Here is a 24,204-nt window from a genome sequence, read left to right as displayed (position 1 = left end):
TGGACCAGGCACTGCTGCCCTTCGCATGACCCCCAGGTGCTCTGACGGATCTGGAAGAGGGGTAGAGGGAAAGAGTGCTTTGTGTTGAGATTGCAGATAGGAAGTGCCCTGAACTCTGTATGCTTGTAAGCATTTTATGTGGAAAATGCAGGAGCGGTATGCCATTCCCTTAGGTTGTGTCTGTGCATGAAAGGTCAAACTGTTAAAGATAGTAATTTCCGCTGCTTGATGGGGTGTAGGTTAAACTTTCTTTCTGTGAAGCATTGAAGTGCCAGGTATTTAGGATGGTCATGTAGCACGCAGATATCCCATGGTCGCATGTTCCAGTGTTTGGCAATCATAATGGAAAAGGCTGAATCTCTGTGTCTTTCTCTGCAAAATCTTTTGGTGTCTAATAGTGTTTTTTGTTTTTAGGTCTCTGGTTGTTTGGTAGTGTGAGGTTTTGTTTTTGGTTAATTCTGCTGCTTGGCCTTTATGTGCTCTGTGGGTAATATAAGGGCCTTTGAACTGGACCCTTTTTTGGATTGGTAGCTAATGTAATGCTCTGAGATCTGATCTTATGTGTTCTCTCTTGTTGAGTCTGTGTAGATGTATAGCTGCTGTTTTGGATGTGTTGCATTTTTTGTGAGGTAGTCTGGCATACCTAGGTGAATGCTGTTTGCGTTGTCAATTCTTGCAAGGATGTTGGAGATGGTGGCCAGTGCTCTATGTGCAAAGGAGAGGTAGGGGATAATATTTCAGATGAGCAGAGATGGTAGAAGCACTTTTTGACTATTGCGTTGACTTGGGGTTCCAGCGTGAGCTATTTTTCCACTCTATGCCTATGTCCTTGACCATTTTAGAAGGTTTAAGGCAATTGCCCATTTCCTAAAGGACTTTGTAGAGGTGTTTCAGGTGCGGCGTGCAGTGTGCCAAGATTTTTCTAGTATTTCCTTATTAAGGTTCTCTTTGTAGATGTTTGGGGAAATGGGTCAACCGATGAGCCAGCTTTGTTGCTAAGTTTCACCAATTTTTTTCAGTCTGATTTTAATATTGGTTTAAATCTGTTCATTGATGGGGTTGCAGGCTGAAAGTCATTGTTCAGATTTTGAAAACTGCTTCCAATTCCGTTTCTTATTACAGCAATGCTGGCTTGCTTTATATTTAGTGCTTTGCTTCTGAAATGATTGGTGATATCATCACCTAGGATTTCTGCAGGTGACGGTACTTTCCTGATGGAAGCTCATTCATGATTTCGTAAAGTTTGCTCTCTGGATGAGATGTATTATTGATGCATTCATAATAGTAACATTTCTTTGCATTAAGAATTTGTACTTTGAAGTGGTGGATCTGTCTTTGGTAAGCAACCTTGTCTTATGGGTTGTGGTATTTCCTCCTTGTTTTTTAATATTCGATTTCTTTTTTTCAGTGTTCAAATTTGGAATATAAACCATCTTGCTGAAGTATTTTTTTCCTGAGATGTTGATACACTTTAGTGGGGTGAGGGTGTCGAGTGGTTTGGTTATCCAGTTTTCTAGTATCATTGAAATTTCTCTGGCAGTAAAATTTCTGGTTTGTTGGGGTTGGGTTAGTCTCTTCCATGAGATTGCAGGTTTAGAGATTTCCATCTTCTTCTGGCGGTGGCTGTTTGTAGTTTGTGAGTTAGGATTCATGCATGGACCTGCTGATAGTAAAAGGAATCATTAGATGATCACTCCATAGTACCTGAATGGGGAGAAGGTGGTTATTAGGTGTTCTTCACAAGAGATGGCATCGAGGGTATGACCTGCCGTTTGTGTCATTCCTTTGACCATTTATTTGAGGGGAAAGCTGGCCATGTAGGAGATGAAGATTTTGAGTGCTGACTCTCCATACTTCTTAATCCAAATGTTAGATTTGCTGTTGACTGTTCGATGTTTCTGTTGTATCACTTAGTTATCAATTACATCTGAAAACCTTTCTACGAAGGTTGGGTAAATAAGTCTGAAGGAGAGGTTTGTTTAGCATTTAAATGTTAGGTGGATCAGGTATCCTTCACAATCTGAGAAATCCATGTCGTGTGAGGTCGAGATTCTGAGGTGTTCCTTGTGTGCTATGACGATACCTCCTCCGCTTTTGTCGGTTTGGATGACTTGGATGAGTTTGAAGTCAGTGGGGATGGATTTGTGTCCCTTACCTTGTGGTCTCATTTATTCTAGTTGTTTTATGAAGTCAGGTCTGACAACCAGGTTATAAAAAGAATCTTGGTTTCTCCTTCTCTAAGAATTTTGTGAATCTCAGTTCAGTTCAATCCATAGTTAATATAATTAGAAACGAGCCGCCCGATGAATTAGGGGAAAAATTCCCCGGGGCAACCCAAGAAAACTCGCTCAGAAAAGCTAAAAAGATGGAAGACAGGTGGGAAGAGACTGGGGGCTGCTGTGATTATGCCAGAAAATCAAGAGGACACTGGTGTTCCCGAAGCCGTTATAGCGAGAGAAGGACTTGAAAGAACTGGTGCTGTTTTTGACCTGGCTGGAGTGAACATGAAAAATTACGAGGCTTCTTCAGGTGGAATCGGAAATAAGAGAAAAAACAAAAAGAAAGCTAAGAAAGTTGCTCAAGAAAATATATGAGAAACCTGGATGGATCCTAGGAAATAAGACTCAAGGAGGAACTGACTGAAAGTGAAAAAGGAGAAGGATTCAATGGAGCAAGGTGAAAACAGGATACCAATAATTGCAGCACATCAAGGGAAAGGTGTGATAAAAACAGACCTTCTTCGAGCACCCTCACGTGTGGCTGGAGCACTGGCCCGATACGAGAGCAGGTTATCATAAATCGACAGTCTATTTTGAAGCTGGCCAAGGAAGTCTGTGAGCTGTACTTATTTTCTACTTATGACATAGATTATATTCACTTTACGTATGATAACATCACTAACATAGTGGAAATAAGGCTCCAATCACATTTAGGGGTGAATGCCTTGCTGTCAGCTGGAGGAGTATTCCTGCAAAGAGTGTTCCAAATGTCCACTCATTTATTACATTTTTTTATTGGTTTATACAAACCTGTAAAAGGAAGAAAAAACAAGACAATGTCCACTAATAAACCGAAGATACGAACACAGATGGTATCTGGAGCCTTGGGTCAGAGTCTGGCTAAAGGGAGTAAAAGAAATCAAGAACAAGAGATAGTGCTGCCGCAGATTACAGTAATCAAGGTTGTAGGGAAAAGTAGAAGCATGGCGTAGACCTTGCTGCCGGGGATTCTGACCCAAGTGTTTCAAAAACTATAGGAAAATAATGTGTTGCTTTAGTGAAAGGAGCTCTTAATGTTCTGTGCTGGAACACAAGGGGCTATAAAAGTTTTATGGATGTGAGTGTAAAGGATGATATTTTTGACTCTTTTGTCTTAGTTCTGTTTAAAGAAACATGTCTGCTTCCAGAATTTAGGCTTGATGGCTTTACCGTAATGAGCCAACTTGCAACCAGGACTCATGGTGGTCGCCCCTCAGGCAGATTAATTACTGCTTCTCGGAATTCTAAAATAACAAAAGTGGTCAAAATAGTAAATTCCTACTATGGAATCCTGGCTACAAAACTAGAGAACAATCTTAGGCATTGTAAATGATCTATGGTAGTGCTTAATCTTTACTTTAACCCTGCTGGTTCCACGTTGAATGAGTTCCTGGAAAACATTTAAAAAATCCTGTCAAATTTTGTGGGTTTGGAAGAAGGAACAAGTATCCTAATAGCGGGAGATCTTAATTCATCCTGCCTTGATTCAAGTCAGCGAGTGAAGGGGCTTGGCATGGTTGGGGAAAGAGGCAAGAAGTGACAAAGATTCTTTGAGGAATGGGACCTTATGGTTTGAAACAGAAACTTCATAGGGGACTTGGCCCTGGCCTATATATGGGAAGGAAATCAAGCTAGATCACTCATTGACTACATTATCCTGTACAGAGACCTATTTGACAGCTGCTCTGGGATGTGGATAAGACCCACACAGAGAAGCGATAATAATATGGTGACTGTTAGGATGCTATAGGGTGGTTACGATGACATAAGGGAAAACAGATAGACCTTGTGGTGAATAAAGGAGAACATTGGGCCTCATTACGACGGTTGAGGTAAGGCATCAACGGCGCCGGTAGTGCTACGAGCGCCGTTGCTGCCATGCTGCAACATTACCAGTTTACTCGCGGGTGCTGCTCTGGATGCCTGGTCAGACCAGACGTGCAGAGCTGCACCCGTGAGCAGACCAGGATGGTAGTAACGGTACCATTATGAACTGTACCGCTGCTACCATCCTCCCCATTCCCATTGAGCCCTATGGGGGCTCAAATGGGAATGGGGACGTACCGGCTGCGGGTCCCGCGAAAGGCAATTAGCAGGCCCTCCAAGGTCGGAATGGCCCGGTAAGTCCCCTTTTGCGGGACCCGGAGCCGGACCCTAGTTTGGGGTTATCCATGCCCTTACTAAGGGTAATGGCTACCTCCAAACTCGTAATGAGGCCCATTGACTGTTACATATTCCTCAAAATGTGCGCATGCTGAATACAAATCTGAAAAGCTTGTTATCTACGTCTGCTCAATCACATCGGACCATTTGTGAATAAAGAGAACAGTGACATTATTGCCAGGGCCACTATTCTATTGAGGCTGGATTATGGAAATGCACTAATGTTAGGAGCAAACAAAGAAGCATTCCAAGATGTCAGACTATTCAGAATAGTGCAGTGAGAATTGTCAGGAGGAAAACCAGAAGGAAGCATATAACTACAGACAGAAGAGCCCTGCACTGGCTGACAATTAAGGAATGTATTACTTTGAAGGCCATGACCATAGTACACTGATGTATCCATGGACAGTCCCCTGCCTACCTGAAATAGCTTATCTCCCATTACATACCTGGCCATTGGTTGAGATCTGAATCCATAGGTCAGATTGTTTGCTCAACGTTTAAATGCACAAATGGGCTACATAGATCGTTTACGGTGCAAGCAGCCCAAGCATGGAACGGACTGCCGAAGGCAATCAGACTAGAGAGTAATTATCTGGCTTTTAGGAAAGCCCTGAAGACAGACATTTTTAAATTGTTACAGCAGATCCTGTGGTTGACCCACATCCAGAAACCCCCTGGCAAGCCCATGGGGCAGGAGGGGTCTTGGCTCGGGTCTCCAACAAATTTAGGCATCCTTTGCCTAAACCCTGCAAACAGCATCCTAGGATCAGCGCGTCTCCCGGACCGACGGATCTGCAAAAAAGGAGGAAACGAGGCATTAGACACTTCTACAACATAACGAACTGTGCCGAAAAGCTTACCTCGCAAGTCACCCCACGACCAGCATCACCTCAGGATTTCATACACCGGGTGACCACCGCGATCTATGGGAAAGAAAAGACAACAGGTTAGCAAAGGCAAGGCATCGTGGCGCTGGATCGGGTCAGAAGCGGAGACGAATGGAAAACTGCTTTCCGTACCAAATACGGTTTGTACGAATATCAAGTCATGCCCTTTGGGTTATGCAACGCTCCCGCGGCATTTCAATATTTCATGAGTGACGTCTTGAGAGAGTTAATTGATGTCTGCACCTTAGTGTACATAGAGGATATCCTAGTGTACTCAACCTCAAAACAGGATCATATCAAGCACGTCCGTTCAGTCCTCACCAAGCTCTGTGAACATCGTTTATATGCAAAGCTTGAAAAGTGTTTTTTTCACGTCACCGAAGTTGAGTTTCTGGGTTTTATTCTTATTTCAGGAGGCATCAGAATGGACCGGTATAAAGTAGATGCCGTTTTGAAATGGCCATCACCAACGTCAGTAAAAGGGGTACAAAGCATGTTGGGCTTTGCGAACTTCTATTGCCGGTTCATACCAGACTTCTCTCAGGTCATACACCCGATCACCGTATTGCTGCGAAAAACCAACAAAAAATGTGCCTGGACCAAAGAAGCAGAAAAAGCTTTTCAGGAACTTAAGAAAAGGTTCACCTCCGCGCCAATCCTGCGACATCCTCGCCCAGATCTTCCTTATATCGTGGAAATGGAGGCTTCCATTATAGCAATGGGAGCTGTCCTCTCACAAAGAGATCCAGAAACCGGCCAGCTACATCCAGTGGCCTTCTGGTCGAAAAAATTCTCACCTCCGGAGATTAATTACACCATCACGGACAAAGAACTCTTGGCGATCAAATCCGCCTTTAAAGCCTGGCGGCACTACCTTCTAGGGGCCAGACACAACATTACAGTTATCACAGACCACCGAAACCTGCAATATCTTAAAACAGCTAAAGCCCAGTCTTCACGCCAATTGCGGTGGGCCCTTTTCTTTGCCGAATATGATTATGTCATCACATTTTGACCAGGGGTCAAGAATGGAAAAGCTGACGCACTTTCTCGTACAGGCACTGATGACATAGTATATATGACCCTAGACCCAGTCCCCATCATACCGGAAGACAAACTCTTAGGCCTCACTACTGCCTTAACCCAAGTAGAATTGAGAAACGAGATTCAATGAACCATGAATCCAGATACTTTCCTTGCTTGGCAAGCGCAGGGGGAACAATATTCCATCAAAGGTCACTTACCCTTTTTTAAGGATCGTCTGTACGTACCCACCAAGGACTTACAACAACAAATCATTTCAGGTTATCATGATTCTCTGATCGAAGGGCACCCTGGAATCATCAAGACTCTAGCCAAGGTAAAACAGAACTTTTGGTGGCCTGCCTGGCGTAAAGACGTCATCCAATATATTCAGTCCTGCGGAGTCTGCGCACAAAATAAGTCGCAAAAACAAAAACCATCCGGTCTTCTGCAACCTTTGGACATTCCTCCCACTCCATGGCACACTCTTTCTCTCGACTTCATCACTGACCTACCTCCCAGTCAAGGGTTTAACACCATTCTTGTAGTCGTGGACTAATTCTCAAAGATGGCCCACTTTATTCCGCTCAAAGGCCTCCCTGACGCATCCACTTTAGCCAAAGTGTTCCTGGATGGTATTGTTAAGCTACATGGCTTCCCATCAGTCCTGATCTCCGATCGAGGTAGCCAGTTCATCTCCAACTTCTGGAGAAAGTGTTGTGCAATGGCGCAAATTGACGTCCAGCTATCCACTAGCCATCATCCCCAAACGGACGGTCAGACCGAGAGGACCAATCAGACCCTCGAGCAACTCCTACGGTGCATGTTGCACCATGAACTAAGAGACTGGAAAGAAGACTTACTATGGATTGCCGAGTACGCATATAACAATTCCTTGCATTCCAGTACTGGACAAACACCCTTTTATACCCTTTATGGTAGACACCCAGTGTATCTCAGAACTGGATCTCCCAACCAGTTTGGAAATGCCAGCAGTAAAAACCCTTCACACCAACATCACTCAGGCTTTCAAAAAGGCCAAAGAACATCTTATTCTCGCCAAAGAAAAGCAAAAGCAATTTGCCGACCAACACCGGTAAAAAGCCCCTGACTATCAGGTAGGAGACAAGGTTTGGCTGGCCGCCAGATTTGTACCCATCAAGGGAACCCGGACCTTTCAACCCAGGTACTTAGGTCCTTACACCATCAAGGCAATTATTAATCCAGGCTCATACTTAATAAAGACTTGTGTTTAGGGAATTACTTTATTTCAAGTGCCAGCCAACATGGAGGCATCCACATAGCTTGGCTCCTTGGAACCAAGCTATGTGGTATAGTGTTTTGGGTGTGGTAGCCTAGAACTACTTTACCTGGACTACTTTCTTGAAGCTATTTAAACCACACCCGACTTGGATAACACGCTTTGCGTTACTTTCCAATCCGGCAACGTGATGCTCATCGTGTTCAGCTGTACCTGTGAACCTCGGAAGAACAGCATCTGTAAAGAGACAAAAGGACATCATTAGCAGCAGCAGCTTACCTATAATTTTTATCGTTAGCTGCCCACAGCTCCTGCGAACAGCATCCTAGGATCAGCGCGTCTCCCGGACCGACGGATCTGCAAAAAAGGAGGAAACAAGGCATTAGACATTTCTAAAACATAACGAACTGTGCCGAAAAGCTTACCTCACAAGTCGCCCCTCGACCAGCATCACCTCAGGATTTCATACACCGGGTGACCACCACGATCTATGGAAAAGAAAAGACAACAGGTTAGCAAAGACAAGGCATCATAGCGCTGTGCATAGCGCCTACTTACCGCATCATAGCGCTCTTTATACGCCTCCATTTACTGGTGAGACCCAATTCAGTCAATGCATCACATTGGACTTCCGCGCACCTAAGGAAGAGAAAGAGACATTTATTAAACCAGGAAAGGCATGCAAGAATAACAATATACAACAGCAATAAGACCTACCTGAAAGACTCAAAGTAGGCCGGCATCAGTGAAGTAACTAGATCGCATTCGCCCACAAAGGACAACGTGCCCCTGCCAAGAAGGCAGGACGGAGAGCACACCAAAATTAACAACAAGGTGAGGAGAGGTCCAGAGGGGCTGCGGGCATATGGTGTGGTGGGGGGTTGCTTACCCCAGTTGCCCAGTCTTGAACATTGCCCACCTGTATTCCAGGCAGAACTTCCCCGCTGGTCACATCTGGGAACCGCAGAGAAGGATACCAGAGTCCCTACGGCTGGGTGGCATCCCTGTGGATACCAGGTGAACGTAACAGATTCCCAAGGTTGTCCAAACAGCACCCAGTTGTCTGGGATTTTGGTAGGTTGTTCATTGTCTAAATGTATGTGCCCTGACTCCTGCAGGCCTCGGCGCAAGTATAAATGTATAAATAAAATAAATAAAATAAGTGCCAAATCAGCGAAGCAACTAAGAGCAGCTTGACCCCCAGATAAGTTCAGACATTTTCTCTTGGAGTTAGATAGACCACAAATGGGAGGTCTCAGAACATTGCCAAAGCATAAATATCAGTTCGACCATACTGTCGGAATTAAGAAAAGAGAATTGAGGAAAGGATTAAGAGTTTTGAGAAACCAAACAGTGAAATTGGCACATTTCTAAGGAAAAAGAAAGTTCTGACTACAGAATACCGTAATTGGAACAGGGCCAATCAATATCTAAAATTCCAACTCCAGGGGGAATTCATGCTAGAATCTCTCATCACAAAGAAAATGTGAAATAACTGGGCGATCGTGAATGGGACTAAGACTCTACAGACTACATCTCAGGCGAATTGTGTGTCAAAAGATTTATGGTGTTCCCATTTTGAATCCCTGTTTGGTAAATCTTCCCAAATCGTATTAAGATGCCCCCTGATCTGAGTGTGTATCACTTGAGGTGGTGAGAAATGTAATTGTAAAAATCCTCCAGCTCAAGAGCGGCAGGCCCAAATGGGCTGACAAATTCTGTTCTAAAGGCAGATCTGGACTCCTGGTCTCTGACATTGTATGTCTTGTTCAGGAACTCAACTGAAAGGAGACAGTGTCCAGAAAGTTGGAATACTGCATTTATAGTGCCAGTTCACAAGAAGAGTGATCGAGTGGATCCGAACAACTATCGTCCGATCGCCCTTCTTGACGTGTATAGTAAAATCTTTGAAGGTGCTGTGCTGCTGAAACTGGAAAGTTGGCAGAGAGCAGGGGCATCCTGGATAGAGCACAAATAGGTTTTAGACGAGGCATGGCAGACGGGCAATCCACTGATTAATATGGCTTTAATAGATCTTAGTAAGGCCTTCGACACAGTTAATAGGAACCGGCTGTGGCAAAAACTGAAAGCTTGGGGAATTCCCTTGGTACTACTGGCAATTCTGGTTTATTTACATAAAAACACCATGATCCTGGTTAGACTGGACTCCCAGGGACATTTAACAAGATCAATACCCACAGAGGGGGGAGTGAGGCAGGGATGCATTTTTGCTCCCTGCCTCTTTAACCTGTACCTGGCAGACCTAAAGAACGTCTTGGATAAGCAAGCTTTTGCAAGTCCAAAAATTGGTGGGAGGAAGATCGGCTGGATAGCATATGCCGATGATGTTATGCTCATTGATTTATCTACCAGGGGTTCAGCAACTGATGGGGTCATGAGCCAATATGGTTCGGCAAATGACCTAGTGATCAATCCTGAAAAGACCTATAAATTGAGACTGCAATGGAAAAAAGAAAATAATAGCCTACAGGTGGTCTATGGAGTGTAAGCTTATTGAGCCAGTGCCAGAAATAACATATTTGGGCTTTAGACTTGCTGCATATCCTAATGTGAACCTAGTGGAGGAAAGGGTCAGATGCAAAATATATCAACTAGTTGCTCAAATGAACAACCTTAAGGTTAACTACTGTTGATTCTCATTGGTTCCATTGATAAGATTTTTATAAGGGCAAGGTCACCCCTACCCTGCTATACGGTATGAATATTGAATCTCAGGCATGGAATCTGGATTGGGAACATATGGAGGGAAGGGTTTGGAAGAAGGCCCTGGGTATGCCGCTGTCCCTTCCCATGGTTTTGCTTCATTATGAGCTGGATCTACTGTCTTTGTGGGCTGGGCTGGAGTGGCGGCTCCTTCAATTGTATAGGATTATCAAACTTCCAAGAGAGAACTCACTGTTCATAGATATACATCAGGAAGAACTACAGCAGTCAAATGTTTTCATGAAAGATTTGACTAGAAGTGTAAATACTATTCTGCTAAATATTTCAGGATTAATGGAACATTTAGTTCTGAATCCTACCAGAGTAAAGAAAGCTCTACATGAGCAAGACTGGATCAGAATAATTAACACAATACAACCTCTGAGGCTCCATGGGACCCTCTGCTTTGTAGACAAAGCAGTGAGGTCTTACCCAGATATTCGGGCAGATTTCCGATGGCAGGGGCCCAGATGCCATGTTAAGATTCCGGTTAAATATGCTGCCAACTAGGGAAATAGTGTCCAGCAGGTTGAGAGATAGATCATGTAATGCTGTATGCTCATTATGTAAACTTGAGACACGACAGTCCCTGTGTCACATTCTGATTGAGTGTCATGGGAGAAGACAACTGCCAGTGCGATTGTTTGCCCAGTTTGTAAGAGATCAAAGATGGTTACAGACTATGGATTTTTGGTATCGAGTGTTCTCAGGGAATGAAACATTTCAGACAAATGAACTCATAAAAACATTAAAGGAGCTTGGCTTGTGTAATGACTGTCCATGAGGACTGGTGGGAAGCAGTACTTTTTCCTTTTGTTTAATTTTAATGATTGATTTGCTGATTTGTGATTTTTTTTGTTGATTTTTAATTGGTATTGTGAATTGGTCTTCTTGTGCACTATGTGAAAAGTCTAATACATGACTCTAACACATTAACAATAAAAGAAAAACGAAAGAAGTGCCAGGTGGAGGGAAGAGAGTTCAGTAGGCAAGCTCAAGTAAGTGCTGCCGGTGTGGCTAACTCAAGTAAGTGCATGTAGGCAAGGGACTGTAGGGTTACAAATACAGTACCTAAGTGCGTGTGAGGCAGGAGCCAATGCAGGGGGCTACTGGTCGTGAAGGAGCCTGGTTCCCATTAAGGTTTGGAGGATGGCCAGGTAAGCAGTTAGCGCAGCAGACAGGTACATCAGCAGGTGAGAGAGAAAGCAGAGGCAAAAAGGAAGGTCTTGAATTGCTTCCAGAACCTTAGGGGGTTCTGCTCAAGTTTGAGAGAGGAAGAGAGTCTGTTCCAGAGGGAGGCCCCAGCCGAGGACAGAGATCTACCCCCCACTCTCTGCCTGGAGAAGCTTCTGACCATCACTGAGTTGGAGGTGGATGAGCATAGTGCCCAATCGGAGAAATGCTTAGGAAGAGACAGTTGGATGTAGCGTGGTCCCCGGCCCCAGAAAGCCTTGTGGACAATGCTCTGGGTTGAACTTGATCCTTGTAGCCACTGGGAGGCAGTGGAGATATTTCAGGGATGGAGAGAAAAGAGAAACGATCCCTGGGCTTGAGGCCCAAGACAAGTCTTGCAGTCCTGTTCTGGATTAGCTGCAAAGGGCAAAGAGTAGAGGCAGGCACATTTAGAAAGAGGCTGTTGCAGTAGTCCAGCCTAGAGCTTCTGGGGGAAAGTGAGAAAAGGAAGAATACCTCTGAGGAGGTTCAGCTGGTATTGGGGGTTCTTAGAGATGTCTGTGATGTGAGTAGAGAAGGAGAGGGTGGATATGAACATTACACCAAGGTTTTTTGACACGCAGGAAGGTGCAGGTAGAGTGCCCTAAATTGGGCGGCCAGAGTGAAAGAGGTAAAGCGGGAGCAAGGGTCCCAATAAGAAGGATCTCAGTCTTACTGGCATTAAGGCAGAGATCGTTGGCGGCACACCATTCCTGAATCAGGGATGGACGTTCAGGAATGAGTCAGAGGGCAGGCGGCTAAGGGGAGCCTGAAGGAGAGCTGAATGTCATCTGCATAACACTGAAAGTTTGGACAAAAGTTTGAGATGAGGTGGGCCTGAGGTGCCGAGTAAAGGCTGAAGAGCCAGGGTGAGAGGTTAGAACAGTGGGGAACACCACATGTGGAGAGAGAGGTGGTGTAGAGAATGGACCCCAATTGGACCTGGGAGGTCAATCGGAGAGGAAGGAGGTCAACCAGGCTAGGGCCTGACTCATAAGGCCCAGGTTGTAACGAGACGATTGATCAGGATGGCGTGGTTGACAATGTCGAAAGCAGAGGATAGATCAAGGAGGATGAGGATAGAAGGAAAGCTAGAGTCAAGATTAGAGAGCAAGTCTTCACGGGTGTTCGAGAGATCAGTTTCCGTGCTTCTGTATGTTCTAAAGACAGACTGGTGGTCATGGAGACAACCAACAGATTCAGTATGGAGAGTAAACTGGGAGATGGGCAGTTTTTCCCGGAGTTTTCTCAGGAAAGGAGTGATAGTGATTGGGCTATAGTTTGCTAGAGAGGAAGGATTGGCAGAGGGCTTCTTAAGGAGAGGGGTGCACAAGGGAGTACTTTAGGGGGAGGGGAAGTTCCAGTGCCAAAAGAATGATTGCAGAAATCAGCCAAGGCTGAAGCGAGAGTGTCGATGTGGTCATTGATGGTTCTGCAGGAACAGGGGAGCACCTGCTTGGGCGAGACTTTCATAGATCGGACATGTCTAGAAACTTCGTCACGAGAGAACACGGCGAAAGAGGAGAAAGGAAGAGGAGAGACAACAAGAAAGGGGCCGAGAGAGGAAGAGGAGAGAGAGGACACAATGTTTTGAGTTTTAGTGGTGAAGTGAGAAGCCAGTGCCATGCAAAGGGCCTGGGAGGGAACAGGACAGGTGGTGACTGCAGCAGGATTGGCCAGCCCCTTGCAGATTTTGAAGAGTTTGGCTGTGTTGTTAGAGGCCACAGAGATGCTGGGTTGGATGTAAGCTCTCTTCTTGGACATGACAGAGAGTCTGTATTGCCCTTGGAGCAGGCAGCAGCCCATTTTGTCAGGGGATGAACCTGATGCCCTCCACTTCCTCAGAGAGGAAGAGGGCGGCCTGGCCAGGTGGTCTGTAGATGGTGGCCACAGTAAGAGAAATGCCCGGAGAGACAGAGAGCCTGCAGACCAGGCATTCAAAGGAGGAGTAGGCCTGCATAGAAATGACAGAAGCAGGGATCCATTCCAGGAAGATCAAGGCTACTCCACCTCTTGGACGGTTGGTTCTGGGTTCAGAGAGGATCTTGGGGCCATCAGGGAGAAGAGTGTCAAAACTCGTAACAGAGCTGGCCATGAGCCATGTCTCAGTGAGACCAAGGACATCCAGATCAAGTTCTTCGAAGAGTCGGCAGATGTTTGGGGAGTGTTTGACAGCAGAGCGAGAGTTAAGAGTAGTGACGTGGAGCAGATTGCCAAAATTGAAAGTCTTCTGTGGAGGGGTAGAGACATGAGTTATGCCCTGCGGAGGTGGTAGAGGGACCCTGTGAGTGGGCAGAGGAGGAAGAAGGAAAAGGCAGAGTAGTCAGAGAGGATGAGTAGGATGCCAGAGAGGTGGCGGAGGGAGGAGGAGGAAGAGCACCCAGAGAAGATGAAGGTGCCAGAGAGGTGGCAGAAGAGGGAGGTGGTGGAGGAGCCAAAGAGGTGTAGGTAGGAGTAGCAGTAACAGTAGAAGGAAAGAAATTGATAAGATGCAGGAAACATCTGTCAAAAAGGAGGAGATTGGGCTGAGGGCCATGGACAAAGATGGTGCCATGCAGATCGACAGGAATGATGGTCTTGGAGGACTGGAAGGGGGCCAGGCAGACCTCCCACCGGCTGCCACCATTAATGGGAGAGGAGGAAAAAGGGGAGAGAACACAGACTATATGGGGGTCCATAGGCCTGGAGAGAGAACGACGAAGAAGATGTCAGTAAGGGTCTGTCTGGAGGAAGCACTGGTGTAGGTATCAGCAATAGGGAGGACTGGGTTAGAGACCAGGATGTCCCTTTTGAGATTCTTCCTACCAGACTTTGTGAGAGGGATAGGAGATAGAGTTGCAGTTAGAGAAGATAGGGGTGACCGAGAGCCCCATAGAGGGATGCGTGGAGGAGCAGTAAGAGGAGGAAGCCCAAGCAGGAGGGTGGGGGGGTCACACACTAGGGGCACACGAAAGAGGAGGGCACAAGGGAAGGACGGGTAAGTCAACACAGAATACAATAGCAACAGTAATCGCAGTTAGGGGGTGAGGACCAGAAGAGAGGGAGACAGCGCGGTAATACAACAAAAACCACTTGGCGGGATAAGAGTAGTGAATAAAATAGTGACCCCTGGGGGACCTAGAGGAGTAGGTAGAGAAATGCACACAATGCAACAAAAATATACAACACAATAGTAACAACTGGGGGGACCTGGAGAGGAAGGCAGAGAAGGGAGGAGTGGAGCCTGAGGTGCAAGAGGAACAGCACACGTGGAGTCGGGCAGAGAGGGGATGGACGCGCAAGGCCAGGAGGAGAGGAGCCAACGTTGCGAGTGCCACAGCGCATGTGGAGTTGGGCGGAGATGGGAAGAACGTGCAAGGGCGGGAGAAGAAGAGCCTAACTTGTAAGGGGAACAGCGCTCGTGGAGTCAGGCGAAAAGAGGAAAGAACCGCAAAGCCGAGGGGTTTACGTGGAGCGCAGCAGTGGCTACTCCACGCACCTTCTCACCTTTCGCACGCAGATGGACAACGATGTACTGTTTTCAAGCGGGTCCAGTAGGCTATGGGTTATGTTGTTTATTTCATCTGAAGCTAGCAAGTATGTGGCTGTTAGGTGGTCTGTGGTGATGAAGGGAGTGTATAGATTGCAGGGTCTTCTTAAGGTCACGTGGACTTGGGCATCTGTGCTGTGATGAGTGGACCAAGGTTCTGAAGTCTGTGTTCTAAAATGATATTCTTGTGTTTGTCACATGTAAGGTTGGCTATGAGGGTTTTCCAAGGTTCTGTTTCATGTCCTCATGTATCCGGTTTCCTGAGTTGTTTCTTGTGGTGCACACGGCGTGTCAGTAGGTAGAGAGGTAGCGTGAAAGAAAGTGGGTATTTCTGGGCCCGTCGGTGGAACGTTGAGCAGTGTGTGTAGCATTGGAGGTGCCCCTGTAGGTTAGTTCCGTTCTGATTCGGCTATCCTTCCCTGGGCGTCCCATTGTCGCTGCACAGTATTTTATGCTTAGTTCTGGGAAGCTTAAAGATGCTGATGCTGACAGTATTGTTCTATCGTGGCCTATCTCTGACCTGAAGGTTCCTGGGTTTGTGGATCGAGACAATTAGATTCCAGCACACTTGTACTCTAAGGAGGCTTAGGTAAAAATATACAGCAGTGTCCTGTGATTTTAGGTGATGCTTGTGGCTGTAGGGAGATTATGAACTAGAAAAAATACATCATGCCTTCTATTTCCGTAGTGTGTGTCACCCATCAGACAAAACTAACAAATCACTGGTTAAGCTCATGTGGGTGCCTGAAGAGTCGTGAAGAGTGAAAAGCACTAACACATGATTCAGAATAGTTTTTTTTAGAAAATCTTAAAATAGGGTGCCTCTTTGAGATGTGGTGTAAACATTAATGTTCAATGGACATGCCTAGGGCTCTATAGCATGAACTGCACAATACATAATAATACACTGGGTACATCAATATTGTGCTGCAACTTATGTAAAATGTGCTGTATTATGCATGGAGAAGTGATGCACAGTCTGCAGGTGCCAGGTCAGAGAGAGGGATGGTCCGCTCTGGCAGAGCGCCAGCTATGAGCCCTAATCCATACATTTGCCAGTGATTCCTCTGTGTCTGAGGGCCCTGTAATGTGGCAATAAGCCACGAGACAGCGGGCCAATACCGCCCCAGGTAATGCCCCTGCGGCACATAGTTGCAGGGCCGAGCGTAGACAGGGCCCTAACGACACCCTTGAGGCATTACTGCAGGCAGTATCGACCCTCTGTGAGGGGCTTATAGCCATTAGTATCCCGGCCTGTTAGACCGGGTTACTAATAGCATTTTTTTCTGTTCCAAAACGCTGCTGCATTTTGAAAAAAAAAGTCATAAAATTGCCGCCAGGAAAGGGAAAACATAGTCCGTTTTCCTTTTCCATGGCGATTATCGCGAGCGGACGCGCTTGGAACAGAATTGTTGCAAGCGCGTTCGCTATCGTGAAAAGAAGAAAAAAGAAGGTAAGTGGGGTGGGGAGGGGATAGTTTGCAGGGGAGGGGGGTGGAGGAAAAAAAACGTACCTGAGTCCCCGGCGGGGGACGAAGGCAGCCTCCAGCCATGGGGAGGCTTGTAGTGGGGATTGCCCCGTTTCGAGCCTTCTCATTGGCTAAGGGGCCACCACCAACGCCCCCCGCCGGGAACAAAAGGCATGTACGTGCGTGCAAGGGATTCATGGCCTGGTAATTCCCCAGCGAGGGCCAATCAGAATGCCTGTTACATTCTGGTTGGCCCTCGCCGGGTACGAATGGCGGGTAGATACCCCGACTGTCCCACTCACCCCTGTGGCACATTAGACTCACGGAATTTCAGGTGATGTTTGAGTGGCAGGTCTCCTGGATGCTCTTTTTGTCTTCTGCAATGGTTGCAAAATATGTCACCACAAGTGCGAAGAAGTTAATGGGCTGCTGGGTATGTGCGCTTTAGCGAAATACTATCACAGGAGGGGCTTTGCAGCCCTCCAGGAAGATGGCAAGTGCACCTCGGCGCACATTCATTCTCACATTGGCACGGCACCAGCATTTGCAAAGTGCAAACACACTGCAAAGGGTTGAGGGGGCTGGTTCCACGTGGCTGACATCTCACATTGCACATCTCCTGACCCCAGGAGAGGAGATTCTGAGATTAAAACGTGCATACTGCTCTTACTACCAGATTAACTCTAATAACCAAGCAATTAATGTGAGCATTGATTCGTTTCACTAGTGTGTTATTACAAGTGTGTTAGTTGTGTAGTGTTAAATTAAGTTTATCAACAGAGTTTGGTGCCCACAGCTAGGGAACTGTGCCATCAAGTAGCCATGTGTTTAAACTCAATCTTAAATCTATAGGTCCCCAATGCCAGCCGTACCCCCTGATGTGTATTGATGCATGGTCTGTTGTACCTATAAATGCATGAGCACCCAATTGACATTGTTTCTAACTGTACATATGTTTGTTCTTTCAGGAAAGGGGTTTTGATCAGAGATAAAGGAAAGGATCTGGGATACGAGTTTCCAGAAGTTGCATATATTTCCCAGAGGAACACCGGCTCAATCAGGACTATAATCCATCTCACTCAATTCCTCATGGCGTTCTTTCTTTGACTTGCTCTATGGGATCAATTTAGGGTTGGTTCGTCAAGTTTTTCCCTGCATTGACGATGGATTCAATCAAGTGCGTTCTGGTGGGGGATTCGGCAGTGGGGAAGACAGCCCTGCTGGTGCGGTTCACCTCGGAGACCTTCCCAGATGCCTACAGGCCCACAGTGTATGAGAACACAGGGGTGGATGTCTTCATGGACGGCATCCAGATCAGCCTGGGCCTGTGGGACACATCTGGAAATGAGGCTTTCAAAGGCATCCGGCCCCTCTCCTACCAACAAGCTGACGTGGTGCTCATGTGCTATTCCATCACCAACCACAGCTCCTTCTTGAGCTTGAGGCATAAGTGGATCTCTGAAGTGAGGACCAATTTGCCAAAAATCCCAGTGCTGGTGGTGGCCACTCAGACAGACCAACGAGAGACGGGACCTCTTCGGTCCTCTTGCATCAGCTCGGTAGATGGGAAGCGGCTGGCCCAGGACTTGCGAGCCAAGGGCTACCTGGAGTGCTCGGCTCTGAGAAACAGGGGCGTGCAGCAGGTCTTTGAATGTGCTGTGAGGACTGCGGTCAATCATGCAAAGAAGCAGAGCAGGAGGAGGCTTTTTGCCCTCGACCAATGCAGTATAGCGTAGCGCCTGGTCTAGAAGCAAGCGTTGGAGAACGTATTCCTCCGAGCAGAAAGCATGCGTTGCAAATGGAAGTGGGTCATGCAAGAACACCATAGGATGCTTTCTGTGACATATCTTTCATAATCTAAATGGACAGCAGCTACAGAATCCACAATGCAAGTGACACGTCATCAGAAGCTGATTACAGCCATTCATTTTCTTTGGATAGAGTATCGAAAAATTGCAAGGACAATTTCCCCAAAAAATTATTTTCACTGTGACAATAATCAACATCTCTATTCATTGTATTTAAAATATTGCTGCATGCCATGTTTTAATTTCATAAATATAGGGATTATTTCTTCAAATTATCTGTGGCAATCTGACATATTAACATGGTTCCGTGTAATATTTCCTTTTCAATTTATTTCAGTATTCCCACTGACTGTTAAGCATCATTGAAAACATATTGGGGGTCATGTGATCCAAAGTGGAAATCGCACAGAATTGGCCTGCTCCGTTTGTATTGTAGTGCAAAAGGCCCACTCCGTGCGTTCCAAGACTTTCCACCATGTCATGGAAAAGTAGAGTGAAAGACAGGTGAAATCTCCTTTACTCTTCACTTTCCCACTATGTGTTTGTAATAGGGTAAATGCCTCCAAGAGTTAATGAGTGCCAGAGGCATTTACAAGGGATGTCTATGGAATCCGCCTGCTTTTGCCAGGTGCTAAATTCAGGCCAATCCCATAGGAATCCATAGCTTTATCCCCAGCTTTATCCCCAGAATGAACAGTTAGCTAGGTTTGTCATGTGCAGAGGATAAGGGGTGGACATGTAAAGACTGCCATGCTCCATAACTCCACGTCACAAATCCCCCAGATTGGTAAAAGTGTCATTAGAAGTGGTGGTAACCATTACCACCAATGTTACCACCACTTTTATCGATTCAGGGCTTTGGAAAATTACCCCCATTGTATTTTCCATGTAACATTATTTTGTGTGTGATTTTTGCAAACAAAACTACATTGTGAACATATTATTTGTGAGGAACTGTTTTCACATGTTTCCTTTTTGTTAAAATATTGCGCCTCCCCGTTACACTCAGTTTCTCCACTCTTCTAGTAAGTTCTGGCTGTGCTTGCAGTTCCCTAGCGATTCCATCCATGTGTCCACCCCCACTCTCCTGCCGTACTATTTCACTTTTCAGCAATCAGGCTTTGTCATGTTTTCGTTGAAGAAGTTGATGCCCTGATAGGGCTGAAAGAATACGTGCACATCTGGCGCCAACCACAAATTATGAGCCACACGTGGTGGTGCTCTCACATGCCAGCAGTGATGCAAGTCGACCAAAATGCCACTGGAGGCAATGAAGTGACGTTTGACCCTGATGCTACGGCCTCAGATATCAAGGTGCCGCAGTCAAATTGTAAGTGGAGTCCCCTAGCCACATATACCAGATAAAGCTGCATATGTGATATGTAGTATCATAGGTTCCATGAGTTAAAATCGTGGCAAAAATGGCAGTTTATACAAAACATCGCGGCACAAAGGCTGTGGTTTTGCCGACGCAATCCATGTAAAGGACACGCCCGCAACCCCCAGACCCATTATCCCATTTAAAGGGAACGGGGTCACCCCTGCAACCCCTGCTCCCCTTAAATGGTATAATGGGGTACACCTTTACCGGGTCAAACCACAGCATTTTTGCCGCGATTTCTTTTAAAGGCGATATTTTTGCTGCGATTTTATTACTGCATAACGTATTATATGGAAGGTATAGCCTCAAATGTCCAGCAGCTGCTTCGGAATGTAAATGGCATTCTCAAATTCCGAAGTACTGCCATCTTATGCTCACAGCTGCCTCATATATGTCCTATATGCAAGAAGCGTCTTCCATGCCCCTTCCTAACTTGCCATACTGGGGGTGCAAGACCAGACCGATGAGGCCTCCTGCTGTGACTGTTGATGCCGGACAGTGGGAGAAATCAGAGTGGCAGTTCACCATAGTATAAACTCTGTATTGCTGCCTAACCAGGCACTGCCAATATAGAGCAGATGCCATGGAAGCAGGGATGCTGCTACACCAAGATGGACTCCCTTCTCTCTGGTCTAGGCTCAAAGGACAACAAAACTGGAGGATGAAGGCCAAGGAGTGCTGCGGAGCCCTGCCTAACCATGCGGTCGCCTCATAGTAGTTGCAGGGGCTGGCCCTGCCCTCACCTTCCAGCACCGTTTCCTGTCTTTCCTTCCTCTGCCTTGTTCCCCCTTCCCTCCACTAGCGAATAGGAGGTTGTGAGGATTGGAGTGGGAATCAAAAGTGGCCCGGAAATGTTTAACAAAATGTTCTCATATTACACTATGTGTGCACATGTGGTAAAGCTAAAACCCTCTAACTAGGGCTTAGGGGTTCTCTGCCCAAGAACATTTGGAAATATCGGTCTAAATAGAGAATTCTAAACCTCATTCACCCCTATATAGGGATTACAAATAGTTAAAGAACACTGACATAAAACATTTGTTAAGACTGAGGGGGGAATAACATTCTGGACGCTTTAGAAGAACCTCTTTGCTTCAGAGGTAGGTGTGGGATGAGGAGAGATAGAATGAGGGTGTGTTGACAGGCACAGAGGGTATGAGTATCAGAAACCGAGGGCACCCACACGAAAGAGTCCTTAGGCGTAGAGGTCCAGTGGGTATCTCCAGAGTTCCCTGTAAGCCAGCCCAGCACTCTAGGCTGTTTTGGGGAAAGAGAAGGGTCTCCTTGTTCCACCCTGATGCCTTTAGAAGCCTCTGTTCTTCGTCCTGGTCGGGGAGGCGGAGGGCGAGGAAGCATAGTTCGCAGGGGGCCTGCATTGCTTTATTTCAGTGCTGCCACTGTGCTGTGCCACACAGTGGTAGAACTGGCAGCAACGGTGATACCACAGAGATGCCAGGAGCACCAGGAGACCATGTAAGGTCCCCAGGAAACACCCTAACTCCGTTCCGTGCAATTCAAATGCTTGGTTTAATGGTTCACTCCGTGCTGTGACGGAAGGGGCGGCAAATGAATACACTTCCTCCAGGATTCCTGTCCCGCCCAACGCATTGAACGCGATGCACGTTACTTGTGCAAAATACATTCTTTCGTACTGCCCCCCCCTTTAATATTGTTAACTTGCAGGGGTAAAGTCATTAAAGGGGGGGGGGGGGTTCGTCAACAAACGCAATGGGATGTGTGACGTCACCAGAAATTAGCATTTCATTAAATCGTATTTGCATAACTAGCCATATTGCACAGGACGAATGGCATTTGCCTTTCATAAAATCAGCACACACAAAACCAAGAGAGGATATTTTCCTCTAATTGTGTTTTTGAAAATGTTAAAAGGGGAGAATGTTTTATGTTACATTTCACCTTTAGTTGTTGGCTATTTTTCATCTGGTTATTTAGTGCAGTGGTGGAGTATCCAGCCTACACACATGACAACTGCCGTTCGATCCCCGATGTCTGCTTTAATTCATAAATTCAAAAAGGACATTCAAGGTGTCTCATTTTAGCTGGGGGGGACACTGAGTCCACCCACCGAAAAAAGTCGGTGGACTGCGCTCACCCGCGTGTACCGTCCACTTGAACCCTGTATAACTTGTTTCAGTAATGCAGTCATTGCTTCACGGATAGGATTCATAACTAAGCAGACCTGCTATGCCGGTGCTTTTTCATGCCATTAGCTCATCTTCTCCTCTCCTGGTACCAGTCTATCATGAAATCGGTTTCATTAAATCAGTTTCTTGAGGAACACAATTCGGATGTCTGGGAGTCGAATCAGTGAGAACAAGTGTAACAAAGAGTGGGTATAACAGATACAAATTGACCCATTTATCCATCATCCAAAAACTGTGAAGCCCAAAACAAAAAAGGCGTATGACCTTTTTATGAACAGTTTATTGGCGACTGCGAGGAACTAATAAGGAATCAAGAGCAATAATGAGAACTAAGTAAGAAGGTCTGATATGACACACGTGTTCTTGATGCCTTCTTATTAACTCGTGCAAGTCATAACTACAGCTTTGTAAGATCTTTAAAAAAAAATCGTGGGCAGATTGACCTTTTTCAAAGTAAGCGCTCCAAAGCATACATTGTGGTAACAGGTAATTGTGTGATTTCTTAACGCTTTTTGATGTTTTCTGAATTTTTAAGACGATTTAAGAAGGCCTGTTTCCCGTAATAACATCTTTTACATTACTATTGCCCCTGTATTCATAGAGACTGCTAGCCAGCCAACAGCTACCCTAGCCTGTAATCACCCCTACAAGGATGGAGCCGTCTATGCATTTCCCATAGCGAGGTGGTGGTTAGCTCATACCTCCATCAGGCACAATATCCACTTTAGACCTATTCAGAGGAGGCGTTATAGTGACATAGGTCGGCGAGTTAAAGACTCGTCTCTGATATCTGAAACCCGCAATCGGAGGTTAAAGTCCCAGATTATCAAACTTTAAATGTCAATAAACTGAGTACCAATAACCTCGGTAAAAGTACTTTATGAGAAAATGAATGGGAAACTGTTCTATGGGGATGAATGCATTAAGTGAAGGGGCAAACGCCATTCCGTTTGGGGTTATTGAGAGCTGCCTATGTCCGTGGGTTAAAACTCACCTGCGCCACCCTCTTTGATTTGGGCCACCTCCAAATGCAGAACGGCTGGGGATTGAAAAAAGTGCTTGCAATTGCGTGCTGTTCCAGCTGGTCTTTTGCCAGTGGCCGGGATCGAACCTGTGCCTCGCATGACATCCCACTTGGTTACTATCGTCCCCATTGACTGTGATGTAGTAGCTAATGCAACGGGTATTATTGCACACATCCTTCTTAACCACAACGACTCTAAACACGCACACACTGGACTTGAAGTCTTTTAGGTTTTCTGGTATTTTTACAGCTCTATAACCACTACAGTTGTAATCAAGCAAAGATACAGTGGAACAGGCGCCGCCTCAGCCTGTGCAGCAGTAACACAGCCAGCATAGAACATGCAGCAGAAATGGCCTCTTAAGCACGTGTTGCATGACATTGCGTGTATATAATTGCCGATCCTTGTGTGCTTTTTGTGTCGTAGTCAGGATGTTCGCTATTTGAGCGCACTGTTGATTGGGCAGTGTATAAAAAACAACAATCAAAAAAGTATGGTCTTTTTTAACAATGTTTTCCAAAATAGGTTTGCAATGCACACCATGAAAGTGTATGTCTCCCTCAAGAGCTTTCATCATTTCATATGTAAATAAAATATTTAACCTCCTAAATCTGTGTTGCTGGTGGGCTACTTTACTTATTTGGTTGATGGCAAAGCATTCCAGGCTGAACTCGTTTTGTAATAAAAGTAGCAATTCCGTTACGCTGAATAATGCTGGTCGTCTTCATGGGAAACCGCCCTGCATGAACTCTCATCCTTGAAAACACTCCGACTCCTCGGCTGAACTCTCATCCTTGAAAACACTCCCACTCCTCGTCTGAACTCTCATCCTTGAAAACACTCCCACTCCTCGGCTGAACTCTCATCCTTGAAAACACTCCGACTCCTCGGCTGAACTCTCATCCTTGAAAACACTCCGACTCCTCGGACAGCTCAGATTTTAATCTGGACTGTGCCTGGCCCCACCCCCTGCTTGGGCCACGCTGGGCAGGCAGGCGTAGCGTGCTTCTAGAACATTCCTCCATTATCACCAGACGTACTATTTCCTGTTTTCTTCCTTTTCGGGTAAGTTCTGTTATCTTGCCTCATGAATGTATTTCTGATTTGTCGGCTCTTATCTGTTGTCTTGTGAGGGCTTGCTCTACACTTTTCTCCATGTTGTTCCATCACAGCCTTTGAGCCGACTGACATCACCACTTCTAAATTGGTGCAGGGGAAGGGCGAGTTGACCCAAATCACTCCTCAGAGCTTCTTTCAGAATGTCCGAGAGCTCTATTTGGTCTGAATAGCCATTTCT

General features: G+C 46.0%; 1 protein-coding gene across 2 annotated transcripts in view; it reads left to right on the top strand.

The window, feature by feature from the left end:
• RHOH (ras homolog family member H) overlaps positions 1 to 23,517 on the top strand; it is a 145,774-nt gene extending 122,257 nt beyond the window's left edge. For both annotated transcript variants that reach the window (XM_069631770.1, XM_069631769.1), the window contains one exon: positions 17,497 to 23,517. In XM_069631770.1, coding sequence (XP_069487871.1) covers positions 17,692 to 18,264 — 573 coding nt within the window. In that variant the 5' untranslated portion in view covers positions 17,497 to 17,691 and the 3' untranslated portion in view covers positions 18,265 to 23,517. The remainder of the gene's footprint in view (positions 1 to 17,496) is intronic.
• Positions 23,518 to 24,204: the final 687 nt, after the last annotated feature.

The sequence above is a fragment of the Ambystoma mexicanum genome, chromosome 6q, assembly GCF_040938575.1.
Source record: "Ambystoma mexicanum isolate Mex_15411 chromosome 6q, UKY_AmexF1_1, whole genome shotgun sequence".
NCBI classification, from domain to species: domain Eukaryota; kingdom Metazoa; phylum Chordata; class Amphibia; order Caudata; family Ambystomatidae; genus Ambystoma; species Ambystoma mexicanum.
This window is presented reverse-complemented; position numbering and strand designations above follow the sequence as displayed.